This window comes from Scophthalmus maximus, chromosome 9, assembly GCF_022379125.1.
Source record: "Scophthalmus maximus strain ysfricsl-2021 chromosome 9, ASM2237912v1, whole genome shotgun sequence".
Lineage (NCBI taxonomy): Eukaryota > Metazoa > Chordata > Actinopteri > Pleuronectiformes > Scophthalmidae > Scophthalmus > Scophthalmus maximus.
Genome location: NC_061523.1, coordinates 11,137,776 through 11,156,436, shown reverse-complemented (window position 1 = coordinate 11,156,436; position 18,661 = coordinate 11,137,776). Strand labels below are relative to the sequence as shown.

General features: G+C 43.3%; 1 protein-coding gene across 2 annotated transcripts; it reads left to right on the top strand.

Annotated features, from left to right (window-relative positions):
• Window positions 1–3,239: 3,239 nt before the first annotated feature.
• nexmifb (neurite extension and migration factor b) lies at window positions 3,240–17,050 on the top strand. Of its 2 annotated transcripts, XR_007031488.1 has the most exons (4): window positions 3,240–4,945; window positions 9,540–13,740; window positions 14,262–15,047; window positions 16,050–17,050. XR_007031488.1 is itself a non-coding variant. In XM_035650570.2 (3 exons), exons 1-3 carry the CDS (start codon window positions 4,864–4,866, stop codon window positions 14,344–14,346), a joined length of 4,368 nt encoding a protein of 1,455 aa, XP_035506463.1. In that variant the 5' UTR covers window positions 3,240–4,863; the 3' UTR covers window positions 14,347–17,050. The 2 variants fall into 2 exon arrangements, 1 of the variants encoding a protein (XP_035506463.1); XM_035650570.2 differs by having other exon boundaries at window positions 14,262–17,050.
• The last annotated feature ends 1,611 nt before the right edge of the window (window positions 17,051–18,661 follow it).

Below are 18,661 nucleotides of genomic sequence, written 5' to 3'. Positions count from 1 at the left end.
GACAAGTGATATTCATGATAGTCAGATATTAGTCAATATTATCATCTATCGTATAACAATAAAACATTAACCATCATTTGATGTTCCAGTGTTTAGCGTCGGTATTGTATTAAATTTTGTTTTAAAACAACGTTGTCCAAATGACTAATTATGAGACTGAGCAAATTATAAAATTAACATTTAAAGCTGCTATAATCGTTTGTATTTGTATGAAGAATGGGGAAAAATATATGTATTAGTGATGAATCTACAGAGAATAATCACCTATGTCTGCTGTTCACCTCAGCTCCAGCTAGATGTATGGCTGCAACTTTAATACTTTTCTTCAGCCTAATTCCTCTCATTACTGCTGTTTTCAGATTATGCAGCCAGCCCTATTCAGCAAAAAGACAGAACGGACTATACGCTACCGGCCCAGCATCAAACAGCAGCAGTTAGTCAGTAGCTGGTGGACATACCCGTAGCACCGTTTGGATTCGGTGCCTAATCTCAAATCAGTTCTTCACATTTCGACAGCCAAAGACTAACTGGTCTGAAAACAAGAACGGTTAAGTTCAGGGGTTATCATGACCAATTAGACCAACTTAAACTTTGTAACAAATTTGAGAAAGTTCAAAATCAGCATCAACATGTTTGACTGCCAATGTTTGTAGGCTAGCAAAGCAATTCTTTGCACAGAGACAATGTATTTTTCCATTGTTCTGCTAGTTGCATGCCTTGCTGGGAAAACTGAGACGTTTACAGATGTATACATGAGTGATGATGTGGCTGTTTTGTGGTTTTCTAGCCTGTGGAAAAGCATTTTTTTTTTTTTTAGAAGGTTCGCAAGTTGAATTATTTTCCTCAGGAGGTGGCCGAGAACAAAAAAGAGCAAAAAGAGAGTTGTTAGTAGACATATCCATCAGGTGGACAAACATAAACGTTCACTTTGACTTCAAATAAATGCTAAACCTGCTCTGTATCTGGTTTATAATATGGAACTTGTCGCTAACATCTTCAGCATATCATCTCCATAAGGCAATAAACAAGATGAGTTTATAGATTTTGACACTGCCTTCAATTGCCCACAATTAATTTAGACTTTAAGTTTGCGTTTTACATGTGTAGTAAATCAGTTCCGTCTGATATTTCTGATACAAATCTATGCACCAGCCGTAATTACTCACTCACCTGTTTTTTCCACTCATGCAGGCAGAGAACATTATGTACATGTTGGTGGTCAACAGACGGTCGGCTGAGGTTTTTCGCAATGTGTTCAAGTGAAGCATTTAGCAGAGGGCATGAAGCAATGTGAGGTGATGCAAAGCGTTTGATCTGGTGAGTCAGAGAAGGAGAGCTCTGACAAATCATTTGTAAGAAGACGCGTTAACCTGTCCTGACCTGACCTGTTGAGCTGTTGACAGAACTCTCATGTTTATGAGAAAGTAACAGAAGAGTGGGAGGGAGGGAACCAGAGAGTTGATGCCTCGTCAATGTACATTAAGGGCAGAGGACGACGCAAGACATCAATTAACAAGAGAATATCAACAGTCTCTGACTGGGATGGAGAAACAAATGAAGTGGCATGATGCCTTAGTGGGAAGAACTGTTGCCCGACCAAAACAGCAGAGGTCTGTTGTGTGGACTCCCTCCATTTGTGTACCGACCTCAGATCTATCTGCAGCTTGTCTCTCTGGGTGTTGAAGGATGGTCGCTCCTCTTCACACCAGTAGGACAGGTTCAATTCGGAGACCTGAGCATGGGAAAAATGTACCTGACATTAAATAGCCTCAACCCTCCCAGACCCTCATATTCTGCCCCTCTAAGATGAAAGACAAGTATTTTATTAATTCTTTTGAATACGTCATTCATAAGAATATAGATTTGATTATTTATCATTACTATGTACTCATTTCTGTCCTCCCACAGAGTACTGCTCTGAGCTCCAGAGATGAAGCGTATTATTGTGAGTTGCATGTGAGGCAGGATACTCCGTCTGTCTGCAGCCAACCGCTGAACCTGCCCTGAAACTATATACCTGTGCTGAAAAGCGGAGCGGCCATTTCAGCGCCGTCTGTTTGGACCAGTGTTCCCCGTGGTGCTGTGCCCTCTTTGAGAGCTCCTCCATTGGGGATCTATTCCCTGGCCCCTGACTGTCTCCCTACATTGACACAATGAGCCTTTTGTACCTACATGAACTACTGCTGTCGGACCTGGCTTCGTATTTTCAGCAATTATACACGATCCCACTCCAGCCGTCCCTCCTGCTGCCACTTCATTGGAGAGAAATGCAATCCAATCGAAGAGAAACGCAGTGAAACAAGGACCCGAAAAGAGGCTTGCCGGAATTTGATTGTGGTGCTGATAAGTTCCATATAGCGCGAGTAAACATGTTCTTATCTTGTTATCCAGCTTGCACATTAACACATGGTGTGTGGAGGGAGGGTTTAAAAGGATAAATCAAATCCTAATCACTCTGTTCTGTTTGGCTTTTCCCACTCTCTGCTCTTTGTCTCTATTTCTGTTTTTCGCATTGTGCAAAGACCCTGGGCGCACATGCAAGAACAATGGAGAGGTCAGGAGCACGAGCCATTTACCTACACCTGCTGAATGCTCCAGAAATGAGTGCACAGTGATTACGTGCCCTAATGTGTGGTGTTTAAAGACCGGTTTCCTGCACCAGAGTTAAATGGTGGTGCCCTCTGTGAAGTATTAATGATGTGGATGGATGAATCAGGTCGGGACAAACCCGTTGATGGCAGCCGCGGCGCTCTCTTAAAGCTGCACCCAGACATCAGGCTTAACCGCTTGGCAAATTGGACATGCTTGTTGGCTGTTGCTCCAATTTATGTGCACTCTCTATTGCAGCTAGTCCATCTTCATTATTGAAATGGCCTCTCGTCAAGTCTTGACAGAGAGGTGGAGATGGTAAAGGGAGGGAGAGAGGCGGGGAGCATACAGGAGAATCATGAATAATGTGGAAAATAAACACATTTGAGGCTCTGGAGTCGGCTGGCAGGGGGATGTTGGGAGTGTTGTGAAATTCCCGGCTTTCGTTTTCACTCCCCATCTCCCCCTCTCTCTCTCTCTCCCATCCTCGTGTGATTGTGTTTCTGCCAGTGGATGCTGATGCTGTGGATCCTCAGCCTTGGGGCTTTGTCTAACACACATGCGAATGGGCATAAACACACACACACACACACACACACACACATACACACTCATGCAGAGACCCTGCTACACATCTACAAGCAGCTCTAGGCGCTGAGCTCTGGCAGGACCTCTGTAGCCTGACCAGCATCCCAGCTGTGTGTTGTGTCACTGCCACTCTGGTGACACACTGCTCGGTGGCTAAAACCTATTTTTAATAGGGTGCTGCTGTGACTTTCTTTCCCCCTCAGTCGTTGGGATTGTTGCATCGATGATGCCGGGCTGTAGCTCAACTGGGTCAGCCAGTTCAGGAGCAGATATCCAATTCCAGTTTGTGCTTCGTCAAGATGTGTTTATTGCCACATGTAGAATTTCTCGGTGTGCTGAATTGGTACAACATGACCTCAAAAACCATCTCTGAGTCAAACCTTTGGCTTTGGGAGTAATAGCACTTCTCCGTGAAGAGAGCAGAGCAGGTTCCGGCTGCGTCTATCTACAGGGTCCCTGTACCTGCTGCACACATGAGCAGATGTGATGGCTCATGAGGTAATTACCCACTGAGCCAGTGTGTCTGCAGCTATAAGCTGAAGCAGGGGTTCCCTTCAGGTAGCTCTCCTGCTCAGGTCAGTGAACAGCTAATGACATTTGGAAGCAATAGGATGAAAGAAATGGCAGTTGTTTGTAGTGCACGCCGCACTACCTTTGTCTTATTGTGAGCCGTCTGTCTTAATCTCCCAGCCACCCTTTTCACACCGCAAGGAGATCATGTTATTAGATCCCCTCCCCTGGCTCATTTGTCATCCTGCAGCACCACTCCTTCAGAGAAGGACTGCAGCAGCTGAGAGAAAGAAAACAATATAAACAGGCAGGAGGCCACAGCATCAAATGCTCATCATTTACTGGCCCACAGTCACTCGGACTATCATTATATTCTTCAGGAATCACACTCGTTTAGTATGCTTTGCCTTCCCTGTGCCACCCCACCCAATTTCAACTGACAAACTTCAACCTCTCTCCTCTCTCTACCTCTAACGCATTGTTTTGTATTACATTGTACCTGGTGCACTGCATTCTGCTACATATACACTCAATCATCCCCGCCCCCGCTCTCACGATCACTTGCTACAGTAAAAAAGTATTGTTAGTGTTCACAGTTTGCTGTCACCGCCTCAGTCACATCTCTTTAATCTCTCTCTTTGAGCCGGGTTGGGTTTCATGCTGCCGAGGCACACCGAAGGGAGGGAGTCGGATAATTACAATAAATAAATATGCTCAGAGCTGCCTATGTAAGGTTCGCATAGGTTAACAACTCTGCTATAAATGTTAAATGAAGCTTAAAATAGGATAGTATGGCATACAGTTACCATAGTGATCTCAGCTGTGATTCTTTGTGCACTCTCTTGGTTGACAAAGTTTTAAATTCATTTCAGACACGAATCTGTGATACAGAGAAGAAATGAGTGATTGTTTGGTGCCACAAGGGCCCGTTTGATGTCTCTACTTTTGCTGCGACAATGTGTTTGTCTGTGTCTCGTGTCATTGTTTGTTGTAATGGAATCTAATTCGGTTAATGTTGCTCTGCATTAGACACATGGCAGTCACCCTTTAACAATTCTCTTCATGCCCAACGTCTCTTCTTTTTCTCTCCTTCTCCTCTGTTTCTCTCTGGCTTTCTCTTTCAACAGGTGGGACAGTCAAAATGATGCGTAGGAGGTGCAGCGCCGAGTCGTATTGATGGATGTGTTAACAGACAGCAGTCTCACATTGATTGTGAAGACTTCAGAACCAGAAAATGCAAATATGTTGGAGAACACAGGTGAAAACTATTCACTTATATGTGTGTGTGCGTAACTATATTATTTATTCCTTTAAATTTTTGAAATTTAGCTTTGAACGTTTACAGATACTTGTATGCTGGCCTAAGAGAAGAAAATTGCAAATTTCAGTTTTTAAACGTTGAAAGAACAATTGGAAAGTAGCTTTCATGAATTTGCTTTTCACCCTCAGTTTTAAGCTCTTTGACAAGATACGGGGAAAGTGAAACACATCATGTCTTTTTTCCAATGAAAAGTGGAAAAGAAACATTGGATAAAGCCTTTTAAGCTATTGTTAATCCTCTCTCCACATGCTTCCCCATCTCAGCAATCTACCTTTTTAGCATAAAAAGGTGCAAATGTGAAAGAGGATGCAGCCATTAATTCTTTCCCACTCGCTCACATTCATTAGCACAGACAAATGAATGATTCGATGTAAAATACCATTTAGTCAGATTCAGGTGTTTAGCTTTAGTTTAAGGTTGAGCTGACTGCCCCTGTGTGAATGCTCACTAACATTTACAATGTTTGAAATATCTCCATGACCTTTGTTAAAACTCAAAGTTAACCCAGTGACATTTGCAGTACAACCCTTTCCCTTTGATGGACTAAAATCCTGGCTGTGTTGTGCATTTTCCAAGACTCATTCAACCACTGCCTACTGCCCCCTATAGTTTACCTCTACCAAGCACCGCTGATCCTCAGATGAGGTTTATCTCGGTGTTTCAGCTCCGGTCATGCTCGGCGGGGACTGACCGGTTCCCACTGTGAGAATCACACAGATTATCCCCAGCAGTAGTCGGGTCCTAGAGAGGCACTGAGAGGGAAAGTGAGAGATGATGGAGAACGAGAGTAGAAGAAAGAGAAGTAGAGGAAATGGTGAACGCAGCTCCATTGAGGAGGAATAGGGCAGCTCTCTGAGGAGGATGGCCATGAATCATGCTGCAGTTACTCACCACTTATTATGAACATCTTGTACTGGTTGGATTGATTCCGCCCCCCACCCCAACCATTCAGAAAATGTCACAAAGTGAAGATAAAGCAAGAGGTAGCAAGCAGCCTCAGTGGCTGGCCTGACTACCAGCTGGATGAGCGAATGCCGCGGGTGGCTGAGCTGCAGAACGGCCAGCTCGGCATTTTACCACCCTGAGAGCCTCCATGTAACAGGGATAAGGAGCAGGGAAGTCGGGAGGGAAGGACATAGCGAGCAGGAAACGGAGGAAGACGGGATGGGAAGGGGGTGGGGACGAGGAATGATTTCAAAAAGCCATTAGAAGGAGAAAAATGCCATGTCAGCTGTTTTCATTTGCACTGCAACTTCATATTGTGATATTTGAGCTATTTTATCCCTTCCGCCATATGGAATGGATGTATGAAATTTAATCACTGATCAGGGGCAGATGGTGTTCATATCAACGTTTTTATTGCTTCTTTTCTTTTTTGTCCCATAAAGTTTAAAGAGATGAAAGGAGATAGTATGGATACATGTGCTTATGTGCATGTGAGCCTGAGAGTGCATGTGTGGCGTCTGACACAGTAATAGTAGAGAGGCCACAGGCGCCAACTTGCCTCCGTTCTCATGTCCATGACCATGTCCCTCTGCATGGGCTCCTCTCCCCACAGAGCTGCCTGGCACAGGGCAGGTGGAGCTTACCTCAGGTGGATGAAGTCAACACTAGCATGTCATGGCTAGGGAGCGAGAGCCGAACCCGAGAGCTCCTATAGCGCTAACTGGTCTGGTCTGGTCTGGTTTGGCTGTGGTCGGGCTGTCTAGCATGGCTGGACTTGGCAGCGCCGGGGATCAGCAGATCACCACCACCTGCCAGCAGCTGGGGTCCTTCCATATGTTCAGTGGTGGATGTCCGTGCCAGCTTGCATGAGTGGTGTCACATCCAGGCTCAGTTTCTTTTCAAGGAGCACCTTCTCCTGATAACACAGTTATAAAACTGCAACTGTGTTAAAGTGATCTCAAAGTACATGAAGCTTTTCAAAAAAAAAAATATTATTACATGAGCTGATCTGTAAGCTAAGATATTGAATTCTGGCAGCAGAGCATTTTGGAAGTTGATCTTGTTTACATTTGCCAGCCTAGACACAGTAGTAACAATAAACTGTACTGTATCAGTTAATGTGAGGCCGCCGATCCCCTTTAACCTCTAATGTCAAACTCAATTTGTCAGCTACAGTCATCGCTGTAAGAGCCTGTGTGAATGTGTGTGAGTGTGTGTGTGTGTGTGTGTGTGTGTGTGTGTGTGTGTGTGTGTGTGTGTGTCTGTGTGTGTCTGTGTGTGTCTGTGTGTGTGTCTGTGTACCTGTCTGACTGACTGATCTGTGGCACATTCTGAACAGCTGAAGAGCTAATGGTCCAGCTGGAGACAGATGGCCTCTCGATAACACTTTACCCCCAAGCCAATACTCGCATTGTAACACACACACACACACACACACACACACACACACACACACACACACACACACACACACACACACACATACACACGCACACACAAACACACACACACACACACACACACACACACAGAGCTGAAAAATCACATTGCACGCACACATGGGATAGGATAGATTGTTAATCCATTTTAAACCCTGAGGAAACACATTTCTCAATATGAGTTTAATGTTTCACAGCAATTCTGAACAATCTTTTGGCAATATTAGGTGGCAGCTCATGCAAGCATGGGGCGAGAAAGGAAGTTAATGTTTCCCCCTTTTTTGTAATTTCTCTTAGTCCCTCTCTCCCTCTATGGAGTGCTTGCTTTTTTTGTGGGGCTAATGAAAGTGAAGAGTTATCGTTTCTTTATATCCGTCTTGACTGAGTGCTGGAACATGACTTCGTAAATTTTAAGTACTCTGACTGTTTACGTATGTCACCAAAACAATCCAGATGAATTGTGTCCATGTCAGTAGTCACTGTATTATAGCTTTGCTCCTGTGTTTACAATGAGTACCCAAAATGTTTTGCGACTGGCAATGTAAAACTACATGTTGAAAAGGATTTCGGTCCTGAACATGTGTCAATAACATGCTTTTGCTCTGAGGTCATTTTGACTCCCAGATTGAACTGATGGCAAACGCCTTGCTGTTGCCTCTGCAGCCTCTGACAAGTTGCTGCTATAACAGTTTTCTGACTCTGAGTGGAAGAGGGAAGGTTTTCTTCATCAAGGATGACAGTAGCCAAGTTGTTTTAGTGCTTTTAGTAGGCGTTCTGGTTGCACCAGTTTGTCTGCAGACCAAAAACCCAGAGAGACCAGCTCTCAGAAATTTCATTACCTTGTCTTATCACTCTCAAGTCATAACCATATTCAGAGATATACTCACCACCAATACAGCCATGTTGAATATTCTTTGTTAAGCAGTCTTCCCCACAAGCATTTAACACTACCTCAATTATGATTAGGCACATCCATCCTAAAATGGGGGACGTTACTCGTTAACCTCACTGAACATATTAATTGCCGTGGTTTGTGTTTTTCAATTTAATTTTTTTTTCCTGGCATAGTTTAAAAGAATATGCCTGAGGCAGCAGCTCGGGATTGTAGCGTGAGTCAGGTGTAGATGATATTGGTTATACAGTCTCCAACATATGGGCCTGTCGTGTCCCATGTGTACGTACCTGCCTCCTCTGCTGTCTTCTAATTATGCAGAGCAAACAAAGCTATCCGCCTGCTGCTACAAGCCCACTTCTGGGGGTTTTGATTGTTGCTCATCAGATGGATGTCTTCAACTGATTAACACATCGTCACAATCGACCTCTAGAAAATCACCTTTCAATTTAGTCATCACTGCTTGTTGCTGGAAATCTGTGTAATTGTGTTATCTCGTTGTTTTAGAGCCAAGTTGTAGATGAAATGATAAATAGAGGGAGCGATGAAGCGATATTACTGCGTTATTTTTATCTCATATATTGCTCCCGTGTTGGCAAAGAAAAACACACCATACCACAGTACTGTTATTGGATATTGTTTCTATAAAGATGATGATTTCTGAACCAACAATATTTTTAGTGAGTGACTTTAGAAGTGACTTACCTACTCTTTTTCAAGTCATGCCATTGACCATTAACACCTACGTTCAGGACACTGAACGGGGAGTTTTTTTCTCAACATTGTCTTGAACATTTGCATATGATAAAGCTGATGATTTTTTTATAGAAGAAAGTCTGAATTTCTAGCAGCACTTTAACACTTTCACGTGTTAACAGGATGTGGGAGATCGCATCTTTTCTTTGATTTCATGTGTTTTGATAGTTTGGTGTGGATTTAGTAAGGCTGTGTTAGGTCTTGCTTAGTCTAGACTTTAAAATTTCAATATGCAGCAGTAATGGGTAAGAAGTTGTCATTACACAACTTGACATTGTTAATACCTCTTACTGAATCTTGTACCAAAACTGACTTATTAATGTTTAAAGCTGGCATCACAAAGTGACACATTGAGCTCTAGGGGGTTAATTTACACTAATTGCATTTCAGCAGCCAGGAGAAATGTCAGTGTAACTACAGAACAAAAAACAATGTAATTTAACTTCAGAGGTATGGTTCAAAGAGTTGAAAGAACTGAAATCTTTTTTTTCTTCCTCAGGGGTATGTGAGCAGGGTGGTGATCTGAGTCTGTGCGGGCTCGTTGATGCTGCTCTCCCTCCAACCTCACCACGTCCTGCTGCAGAGACTTCACAGCCGGCCTGCCCAACACACCAGACGACCACACCTACATCGCCGCCCCTGCCCATTGACACTGACCCCTCTCTGGGCCTGACAGTGGCCCCCTGCCCTTCCTCCGATGAATCTCCCACTGTAGTCTCCCAACTTCACCACACTCCCTCTCCCACCCCAGCTGTAAACTCCTGGGGCTCAGCGGGAGACACGCAGAAGAGTCCACTTCCGCTGCCCATTGCCCTCCCTCTATCAGCTACAATGATGGAGCCTGGCACTGTGTCTGTCCTGACAGAGGAGTGTCTTCTTCAGCCTTCCCGTACCTGCCTCGGCTGCTTCATTGAAACCCGTGATGCTACTGACCCCAATTCCATCCAGAACCCGCCTGATGACCCTAATGCCAACCCTGACACAGAGACGGGTCTAAGTGTGAGGATCGGGGATGTGAGCCGGGAGGACTTCTCTGACATCAACAACATCAGCATCCAGTGCCTGAGCCATGCAGGGGAGGCAGTGAGTCACTTTGGAGAACAGCTCCTCTCTGACCAGCTACTTAGCTTTCCTCTGCCGAAAGCCCCAGATGAGAGCAAGAGAGTGGATGGAAACAAAACAACAGAGGACTGTGATGACCCAGAGGATGATGCAACTGCTAAGAACTTGTATGAGGGACTGCTACTGGACAAAGTGAGCGGAGAGGAGGTTCTGTTGGCCAATGCCGGCCAGGACTGGGGCTACTTTGAGTCCTTCATCAGCGAGAGTAAGATGGAACTGCTGGACCTTTGTTCTAAGAACGAACTGTCAGTCAACCTCTTCTCTGAGGAAGATGTTGACAATCTCTTTGATGATGAAGATGATGATTCAACTTTAAGCAGTGATGTCTGTTCGCTCAAGATTCGCTATGAGTCTTTCCAGGACAACATGAGGGAAAAAACAAATGTGCTCCAGGAGGAGACACAGTTCAACTTCTTCCCCAGTGTCCTGGCTAACTGTGCCAAGAAGGAGGAAGGAGTGGGAGTCTTGAGGAGGAGTACTGACGAGCTGCAGCCCAAAACTGATGAGCTCATCCTGGAGACCGGACAGGAAGAAAAGGCTGGGGACTGCAGTGGTAGGAGCCCCCTCGGTGGCTCCCAGGGCTCACCCATGTCTACCCCCAAAATCAATTATCTAATGGACTTCAATTCCACCGAGGAGTCAGGAGAATTCAGTGATGACAGCTCCTGCACTGGCTCATCCTCAGACACCCTGCAGGAGGGCAAATTTGTAAAGGGCCACTCAAAGAGATTCCTTAGCCCCTCCAACCCTCTCAACTACGGCTTACGCTCCAAGAGAAAGGTTCGATACAGCGATGATTACTTATATGACGTTGACTCGCTCGAGAGCGAGAAGAACGCAGAGAAAAAAGAAAAAGCTCCTGCTGGTCAGAAAGAGGAGGAGGATGTGGACTGGTGCCCCAAAAAACGTCGGAAATCCTGTCGTAAGGAGCCCCCCGTGGTCATCAAGTACATCATCATCAACAGGTTTAAAGGAGAGAGACTCATGTCAGTGAAACTGGGCAAGTTAGACCCTGTGGATGCTACTGTGAGCTTGAACGCGGACACTGTAGGCAAATATGAGACACTGGCTCCTCTGAAGGATTTCTGGCAGGAGAGGCAAAGAGAGAGACAGGAACAACTTAAGCTGGCTGCCAGAGATAAACAACAACGCGGTTTTCATCTAAACGGACGCCATCATCGCCCTTTTAATTCAAGTCATCCCAAAAGGAAATACAAGATTGCAAACAGGCTTAAGGTTCAGAGGATTCACGCTGTGGAACAATCAGCAACAGCACAGGGCTCCCTTCTCTCTGATCGGGGCCAGGGAGGTGTCACTAAAGAGGAGGCCACCCCCATGGTAGGGGGAATAATAGCAGCTCCCGGCCTCCCAGTCACATTAGACACAAGCTCCATCACGCACACAGTCACAGCCAAGAGCCGCTCCCAGGAGAGGGAGGAGAGGGAGGGAAGGAGATTGGGAGGAAATAAAACAGTAAGGATAAGGAAATTCAAAAGCGAAGCAAGGCTGAGGAGCAAGAAAACGAAAGAGGCAGAAGGAGAGGAGGGGAGGAGTGTGACAAATGAAACGGATGCCTGTGTTGCTGCGGTACATATTGAGGACCCTACTGCTGGGTTAGAAGAGTCAGGCGTTAGCTCAACTGCAGTCAAACCCCATTTTGCTGACAATACCACCACAACTCACTCATCTGGGGAGAAATTCCCCTTTGCTTCGTCCACCTGCTCGCCCGACAAAGCTCCCTCCTCAGAGGAGGTGGAGGCGGGTGTCCCTGTCATCCCGGGGGGCTACCTGCAGACCCTGTTAGATGCTACAGACTCTTCTGGTGGAGCAGCTATCTCATATTTCCCCCCGCAGCCATCTAGGCAGCCGTATCCTCTGGGGCTATCCCTAGAGGAGAAACAGTTTTCTTCTCTGCAGCTCGCCCAGAGCTGCGTGCTCTCACCTCCCTCTGAGTCCGAGCTCCAGCAGTCTCCCCAGAATTGCCCCAACTTCCCCCAGATGTGGCAACCGCCGCTCTGCGCAAGTCACAGCCAGAGCTTTGGGCCGGAGACCCCTGAGACTCCCATCTTACCCAACAACTTCCCAGGTGCTGTGCCCCTGAATGACAACCTGCCAGTGTCTAACTACAGCCAGCTGAGCCCGGAGGCTGACAGGCTGCTTTATGACAAGAGCTACCTGAGTGAGGCTGGGCTGCAGCCTGGGGCAGATCTGCAAGTGTGTCAGTCGGCCTGTGTGGACGGCCAGGTGCAATACCAGAGAGGGTCCTTGTGCACAGACAATGGCAGGCTCATCAGCTATGACTCAGTGGGCTCTCTGTCAGCCTCCTCCAGCAATTACAGCTCCCTCAGCCTCAAGTCTTGTGAGCGAGAGGGTGAGGAGGAGGGCCGAGACAGCTTCTTAGCTCATTGCAGTCCAAAAGTGGTGATTCAGCAGAGTGTTGATGCCCTTACCCCTCTCAGGGAGTCCTCAGACCTGCTGGATATCTCCAACTTTACTCCTGACAAGTTTAGACACTCGTCGCTGTCAGAGCTTTCCCCTCCAGAAACCCCCAACCTGTCCCCACAGGTGGTGGGGCGTGAGATGAAGATTGCAGGAAATGTTGGAGAATACCAGGATGTGAATGATATTACTCTGGACTGCAATAGGGAAGTAAAGTGGAACTGTGATGTTATGCAGCAACAAGAGCACACAGCAAATGCTTACACAGTGGAAGACAGCCAGTTTCCACTGCACAACTTCAACAATCAGGATGTGTTATGTTTAGATAAAAAGGAGCTGGGAGTTACAGAATTTGATGAACAGACTGGTGAGATTATGGCTGGTGCGAAAAGCATTAAGTCAAAGAGGAAAGGCAATTGCAAACAGACAGCTGCAGGACAGAGCCCAAAGAAAGTACGGGCTCCCAGAGCTCCAAAGTCAGAAAAGGTCAAGACCCCCAAACAGAACTCGCGTTCCACAAAAAAGATAAAGGCCATGTTAGAGGGTAAGGCAGCAAAGAACCAGGCAGGTGGTTGTGGCACAGGCCTGACTGACTGTAGCAGCACTGGGGACTGGTCTGGCACCAGCTGGTCAGAGAGCAACAATCTGGTAGGGGATGACCAGAGAGAATTTGAGGAGCCCTCCAATATCCTGTCTAACATTGTTTCTGGCATGGCTGAGGTCCAAAGGTTCATGATGGCCTCCATTGAGCCCCTGTGGAATCCCATGTCGGAGGCCTGTATGCCCTCTGAGGCCAATAACCTCAACTTAAAGACCCTCAAAATCTTGGCAGGCACAGAGGCTGATCTGAAGAAAAAAGGAGCCGCGCTAACGGGGGCTGGGAGAGGCAGAAAGGCTGGGGGGAAGGGAGGAAAAAACCAGGCCAAATTCAACCCCTCTCATCCCTTATTCCCTCAGCTCGCACTTGGCTGTAACATGTTTGATAAACCCAACTTTATTAACCCCGGGCCTGCACACAAAAAGCTGTACCGCCACAAGACCAGTGCAAAGTTCCCTCGGATTGAGACACTGAAGGGGAAGCGAGGTGAGAGAGACCCAAATAAGGACATAGCACTGATGACCTCTTTTGAGAAACTGAGGTAATATTTTGTTATCAGCTGCTGTTGCACCCCCTTCTCACTTTTCCCCACTACCTGCTCAGCCCTCCCTCCCAAGCATACCTACACTGACGCTATGCCAGAGCTGCATGAGTACTACGTTCCCCCTGACTCCTCCCAATTCCTTTTAGCCCCCCGAAGAGGAAATTAATATCTGCATGACAAACTTCTTGTACTTTGCAAACTACCTATTGAGTGATTGTGTCAAGCTTGATTGAGATTTGAAACGACCATGGCTGCATTTTTCTTGCTTTTGTTGTTTCTGCTTTCTTTGTTCTTCTTATAGTCGTTTTTCCTTTATTTTTGTCTGAAAAAAAGAAAGAATAAGCCTTGAAAACAGTTCTGTCGCCTTTTTTGAAGAATTTTGTTTTTGTATTTTCTCAGCAGAACTATCTCCCCTGAATTATGTATTTATTCCCCCTTTTTTCCCTAAAGATGTAGCTATATATACAAATGCATTGAGTGACATCTACGCACCCCTCCTCATTTGTTTTTGTATGCAGAATATGGATGTCCTGTTGTTGCTGTCCTTCATACACTGCCTGGCTCATTTCAAGAGGGAAACCTTCAAGTAATGAGCCCTATTAAGCCCAAGACATCTTGAAAACACAAGATGGGACCATTTTGTATTGACGACATATCAGACATTGTTTTGTTTTTTTCATGAAAGTTGGAATGACTCCCTATTTTCTTTTTTTAAGCATTTCTTTTTCTTCTGGAGTTTAGAGGAACTGATTATCTAAATTTACATTTTTACGCCTTGCAAATTCATAAAGCTCCACCCTCAGAGTATTTTTGTCAATGTTGTTGTACAGGGACATGCAATATTTGCAAAAAAAAAAAGAAGATGATTATAATCTTAAAATCAATGTGCCAAAAGTAACAATGCTGTGTAAATGACCTCTTATATATGTGTGAATATTGGCTGTTCCTCTTTTCTATCCATTGGAATATTGGCTTCTCGGTATGGAGACTACTTACAGAGACTTGCCACTACAGGAATTCTTTATTTGGGACTTTTCTCTCTCCTCCGATGAAAGGCACCAACAGCTGGCAGTGGTACACCACCACTCACTAAACCAAATCAGAGAGACTCTGAATTCTCCTCGTTTCCCCCACTTTGTTTGCCAAATTCAATTTACCTCAACATCGCCTGGCACTGAAAAGCAACAAAAGAGAGGCAAAGGGGAGATGTGCTCTGAAGGCTACTGTAGAGGAAGAAGATGAAAAAAGAGATGTTCAAATGAGCTTTCTCTGGACCAAGGAGAGTGTAGTGCAGATGTTTGAGGGTAAGCAAGGAAATTATTTGTCTTTTGTCAGAGGCTGTGCCTCACTGAATAGCAGTTTTGTACTGGAAATTCAAGGTGGTTTATTACTCATTGAGATTCTAATGCACACATCAGTCCTGAATGGATATAACATTTTTGCAGTTAGATTTAATGTGAATGTGAAAGCAGTTTTCAGTACAAATGGAATCAGTAATCTTGTTAATGAAGAAAGCATGTCTTTGCATTAGTTCCATGTGGGAATCTTACTTCTATCTTACCTGAAATGGTAATGTAAACAGTAATTATTCTTGACATTCTCATGTACTTTATTTCTTAAAACACTGCCAATAAGTTGCTCCACTGGTGAATTCAATCTCTGATTATTTTTGGAAAATTTTTCACATACTGTTTAAATTTAACTTCCTTGTTATAACATACTTTTCTTTCATGTATTGTCTTTAATTATAATCTCAGTTTTGAAATGGTCAGTATTTTGTAAGAAAATATTGTCAAAACCAAGGCCAAATAGGACACAAATTGGCAAAAACAGATGTATTGGTACAATCTGATCCATTGTATTCCCAGGCTATTTATATTAATTACTTTGGGGTCATTCACCTCTGCGCTGCCCTGAAATTAATCCACTTTAAAATGGACCTTACAATCATGTTTAATCCGCTCTGAAATTGCTTTTTTTTTATATAATAGGTAAATGTTAAGAGAAATGCAGAGCTCCTTCAACTGTTTTTTACAAATAAATACTCAAAGAATAAGCCTATAATTTATCTTTGAACATATGAACATCTTTGAACATAAAATGTTAATTTTAAAACAAAGCAGTAGAACATGAGACTGTTTGAAGATGTGCAGACAAATTAAAGCTTGATTTAAAAATGGGCCTTGTCACACTGGATATGCACAGGTGATAGTAATTGATTGCTTGCATATGGCAAGATTCATAATCAATCTTTCTCTGTCTCTTCTCTCTCTCCTCTGCCATGACCCTTTGTTTCTTTTCTCCAGTGTATCAGGGTTAGGACCAAGACAAGCTGCTGATGGGAAGATTCGCATGGGCTGTAAGCCCAATTAGTCTGCCTTCTCTCATTTCTGCCTATTGTCAAATTGAATGTACTTCTCTGAGTTCATAGTTTTTCTTTTTAAAAATGTGCCACTGTTGAGCTGCCTCATGTTAATGGTGCTAAGAAAGCTGACAATTCTTCTTTTTTTCTGTCCTTTTCTTTTCTTTCTTTTTTCTTTCTTTTTGTCTTTGGTTGTCTTGTTTTCCCAGAGTTAACAAAAAAGAAATGCAAAATAGATTAGGAACCTAAACCCTCTTTATGAATGTATATTATAATGTTATGTTTGATGTATTCACTTCATGATTTTTTGACAATGATTGGAATTACTTTTGCTCTTTTCATTAAAAGATTACCGAGCTTTATATATACTGTCTAGAGTTGTTACCAGAAGGAATCTTAATGAACTCTTGACACTACAAAATCTTGTATATTTTTTGTGTGCCAATTTGTAACATATTTTGTAAGTGTATATTTTTCTTAGAAAGTGCTGTGAAGTATTTGTGTGTGTGAGTAACCTTTTATGCGCCTCTATGGGCAGTGGAAAGGATATACAATGACAAGTTTCTGGTTTTAAAAACCAAAATATGAAAGTATCAACAGAAAACTAGAAATATTTACATTTTGTTGGGAGTTTTGTAATAAGACCATGATCTTGTTGTGAGAGTGTTGTGTTACTGTGCAAAACACAAATAAGCAAAGAAAAACATATGAAAACTAGAAAAAAAATATAATTTGTGAACAATTTGCTGTTTTATAGATTTTCATGTAAATTATTTGAGTATTATTTTGTTTTTTTGTTTTGTTGTAACTGTTGCAAAGGTTTTAAATATTTGTGATCAAGCCTGTATGGTGATAATGTAATATTGGTAACTTGCTGAGTTTTGTAATAATGTTTATGGAGTAAATATACAAATTAAAATACGATTTTGAATGCTGCTTTCTGAAGAGAGTTGGGTTGTGTTTTTTAGCGCCCACCCTTTGGTGTAGCCAGGAAAACTATAGCATAAAATCCCCATACCATAATCCTCTTTGAAAACAAATATAGTCCTTTCAAAATTAATTTAACAAACAGCTAACTGATGCCTGAAGTGTGCGCATATCTGCAAGGTAACCATCTCGACCACAGTAATGGCAATAGGGAAGAATATAATCTGCTGTATTCAATGTTTGGTCTTTTCACAAAATGTACACGAATCAATACAATCTTAACAATTCCAATTAGCCTGTCCCTATTTTAAACTGGAAGACTCTTAGACAAAAGCATTTTACTTTCTGCACAAGTCTGCCTTTGGCTCATGTTATTTTAATGTCATATCTAATTAGCACTCAGGGCCAGGCATTGCTAGAGTGACTGCTCATCCATAACTCTGAGCTGGGCTGCAGTTGTCCACACTGCAACTCATTCTGGCATGCTTAATTGGTGCTGGAGATACTGTCTCAGACCATAAACAGATCCTGTGATGTATGCCTCCAAAATTGTCAGGTGGTATTAGCATTGTTTTTGTTCTTTAGTCACCAATGGCAGATAAGGCAGCAGGCAAATTATAAGATGGATTGTCTCAACGCAAGGGAGACACATTGCATAGAGTCATAGGTTCTCTCATTTGAGTTTGAATATGCCTATATCAGCAGTGTTTTGCGATGTAGTTACTCAAATCACAGGAACATGCAAACAATGCAATCACTCAAAAAAAAAAAATTGTTTCAAAAGAAACTCAAATACAAAGCTTTGCAGGCTAATGTGATGTGTTGAATTCAGTAATATGGCACTGCAATAATCCTCAGTAAATCCTTTATTGTGTGTTAGAATAATCGCTTTTAGTCACTACAGAGGCTTTCAACCACAGCCCAATAGCCTCTTTTAGCTTGACTGAAAGGTTGTGTATTTTGGGTGTTAAGTGAAGTGGGGAGTGATGCCATTTTCCCAGACATGTCTGTGGCAGCTGTAAGTGTGGTTGCTTACTGGGTTTTGCACATTTGGTTTAGAAAAGGGCCTACAGTATATGCTCCCCACTGACAAAGGGTCACCACTGTGTCTCTGATGTATCAATACTGTCCCAACTCTGCCCATACATTTCATTTTTATATGAGGACATACTGTGTGGTAGTGTTTGTAGATTAATACCGATATCCCAATTTAGTTAATTCTAATTCAATATGTAATTACAAATATGGCATATGCTGTATTATATACCAATCTCCTTCAGATACAGTTACTTCCTGTGTCCTGCGACAGAGTTATGTGTACAAATATTCTTTTGAATTGCTATTCGCATACACTGTGATGTGCTCAAAAAATAAAATGTGTTTATTATTATTGTTATTATTAATAATTATTCATTAATTAATGAAAAATAATAATAGAGAGTGTGAGATAAAATAAGACATTAATGATGCAGTAGTCTAACAGGATTTTAGCTATCACACTTCCTCACTTGCCATTTAATAATCACTATCAAACATTTCCTTCATTATCATACAAATACGTAATCCCATTTTCACCACAAGAGAATAGTTGGCCATTTTAAAAACATAGTGGACTGTCAGAATTTGATT

Excerpts from the sequence above, each read along its gene's own strand:
- nexmifb (XM_035650570.2), top strand. The coding sequence starts at position 4,864 with ATGGATGTGTTAACAGACAGCAGTCTCACATTGATTGTGAAGACTTCA. Across the intron at positions 4,946-9,539 it reads AAATATGTTGGAGAACACAG|GGGTATGTGAGCAGGGTGGT; the intron begins GTGAAAACTATT and ends TTTCTTCCTCAG. Across the intron at positions 13,741-14,261 it reads ACCTCTTTTGAGAAACTGAG|AATATGGATGTCCTGTTGTT; the intron begins GTAATATTTTGT and ends TTTTGTATGCAG.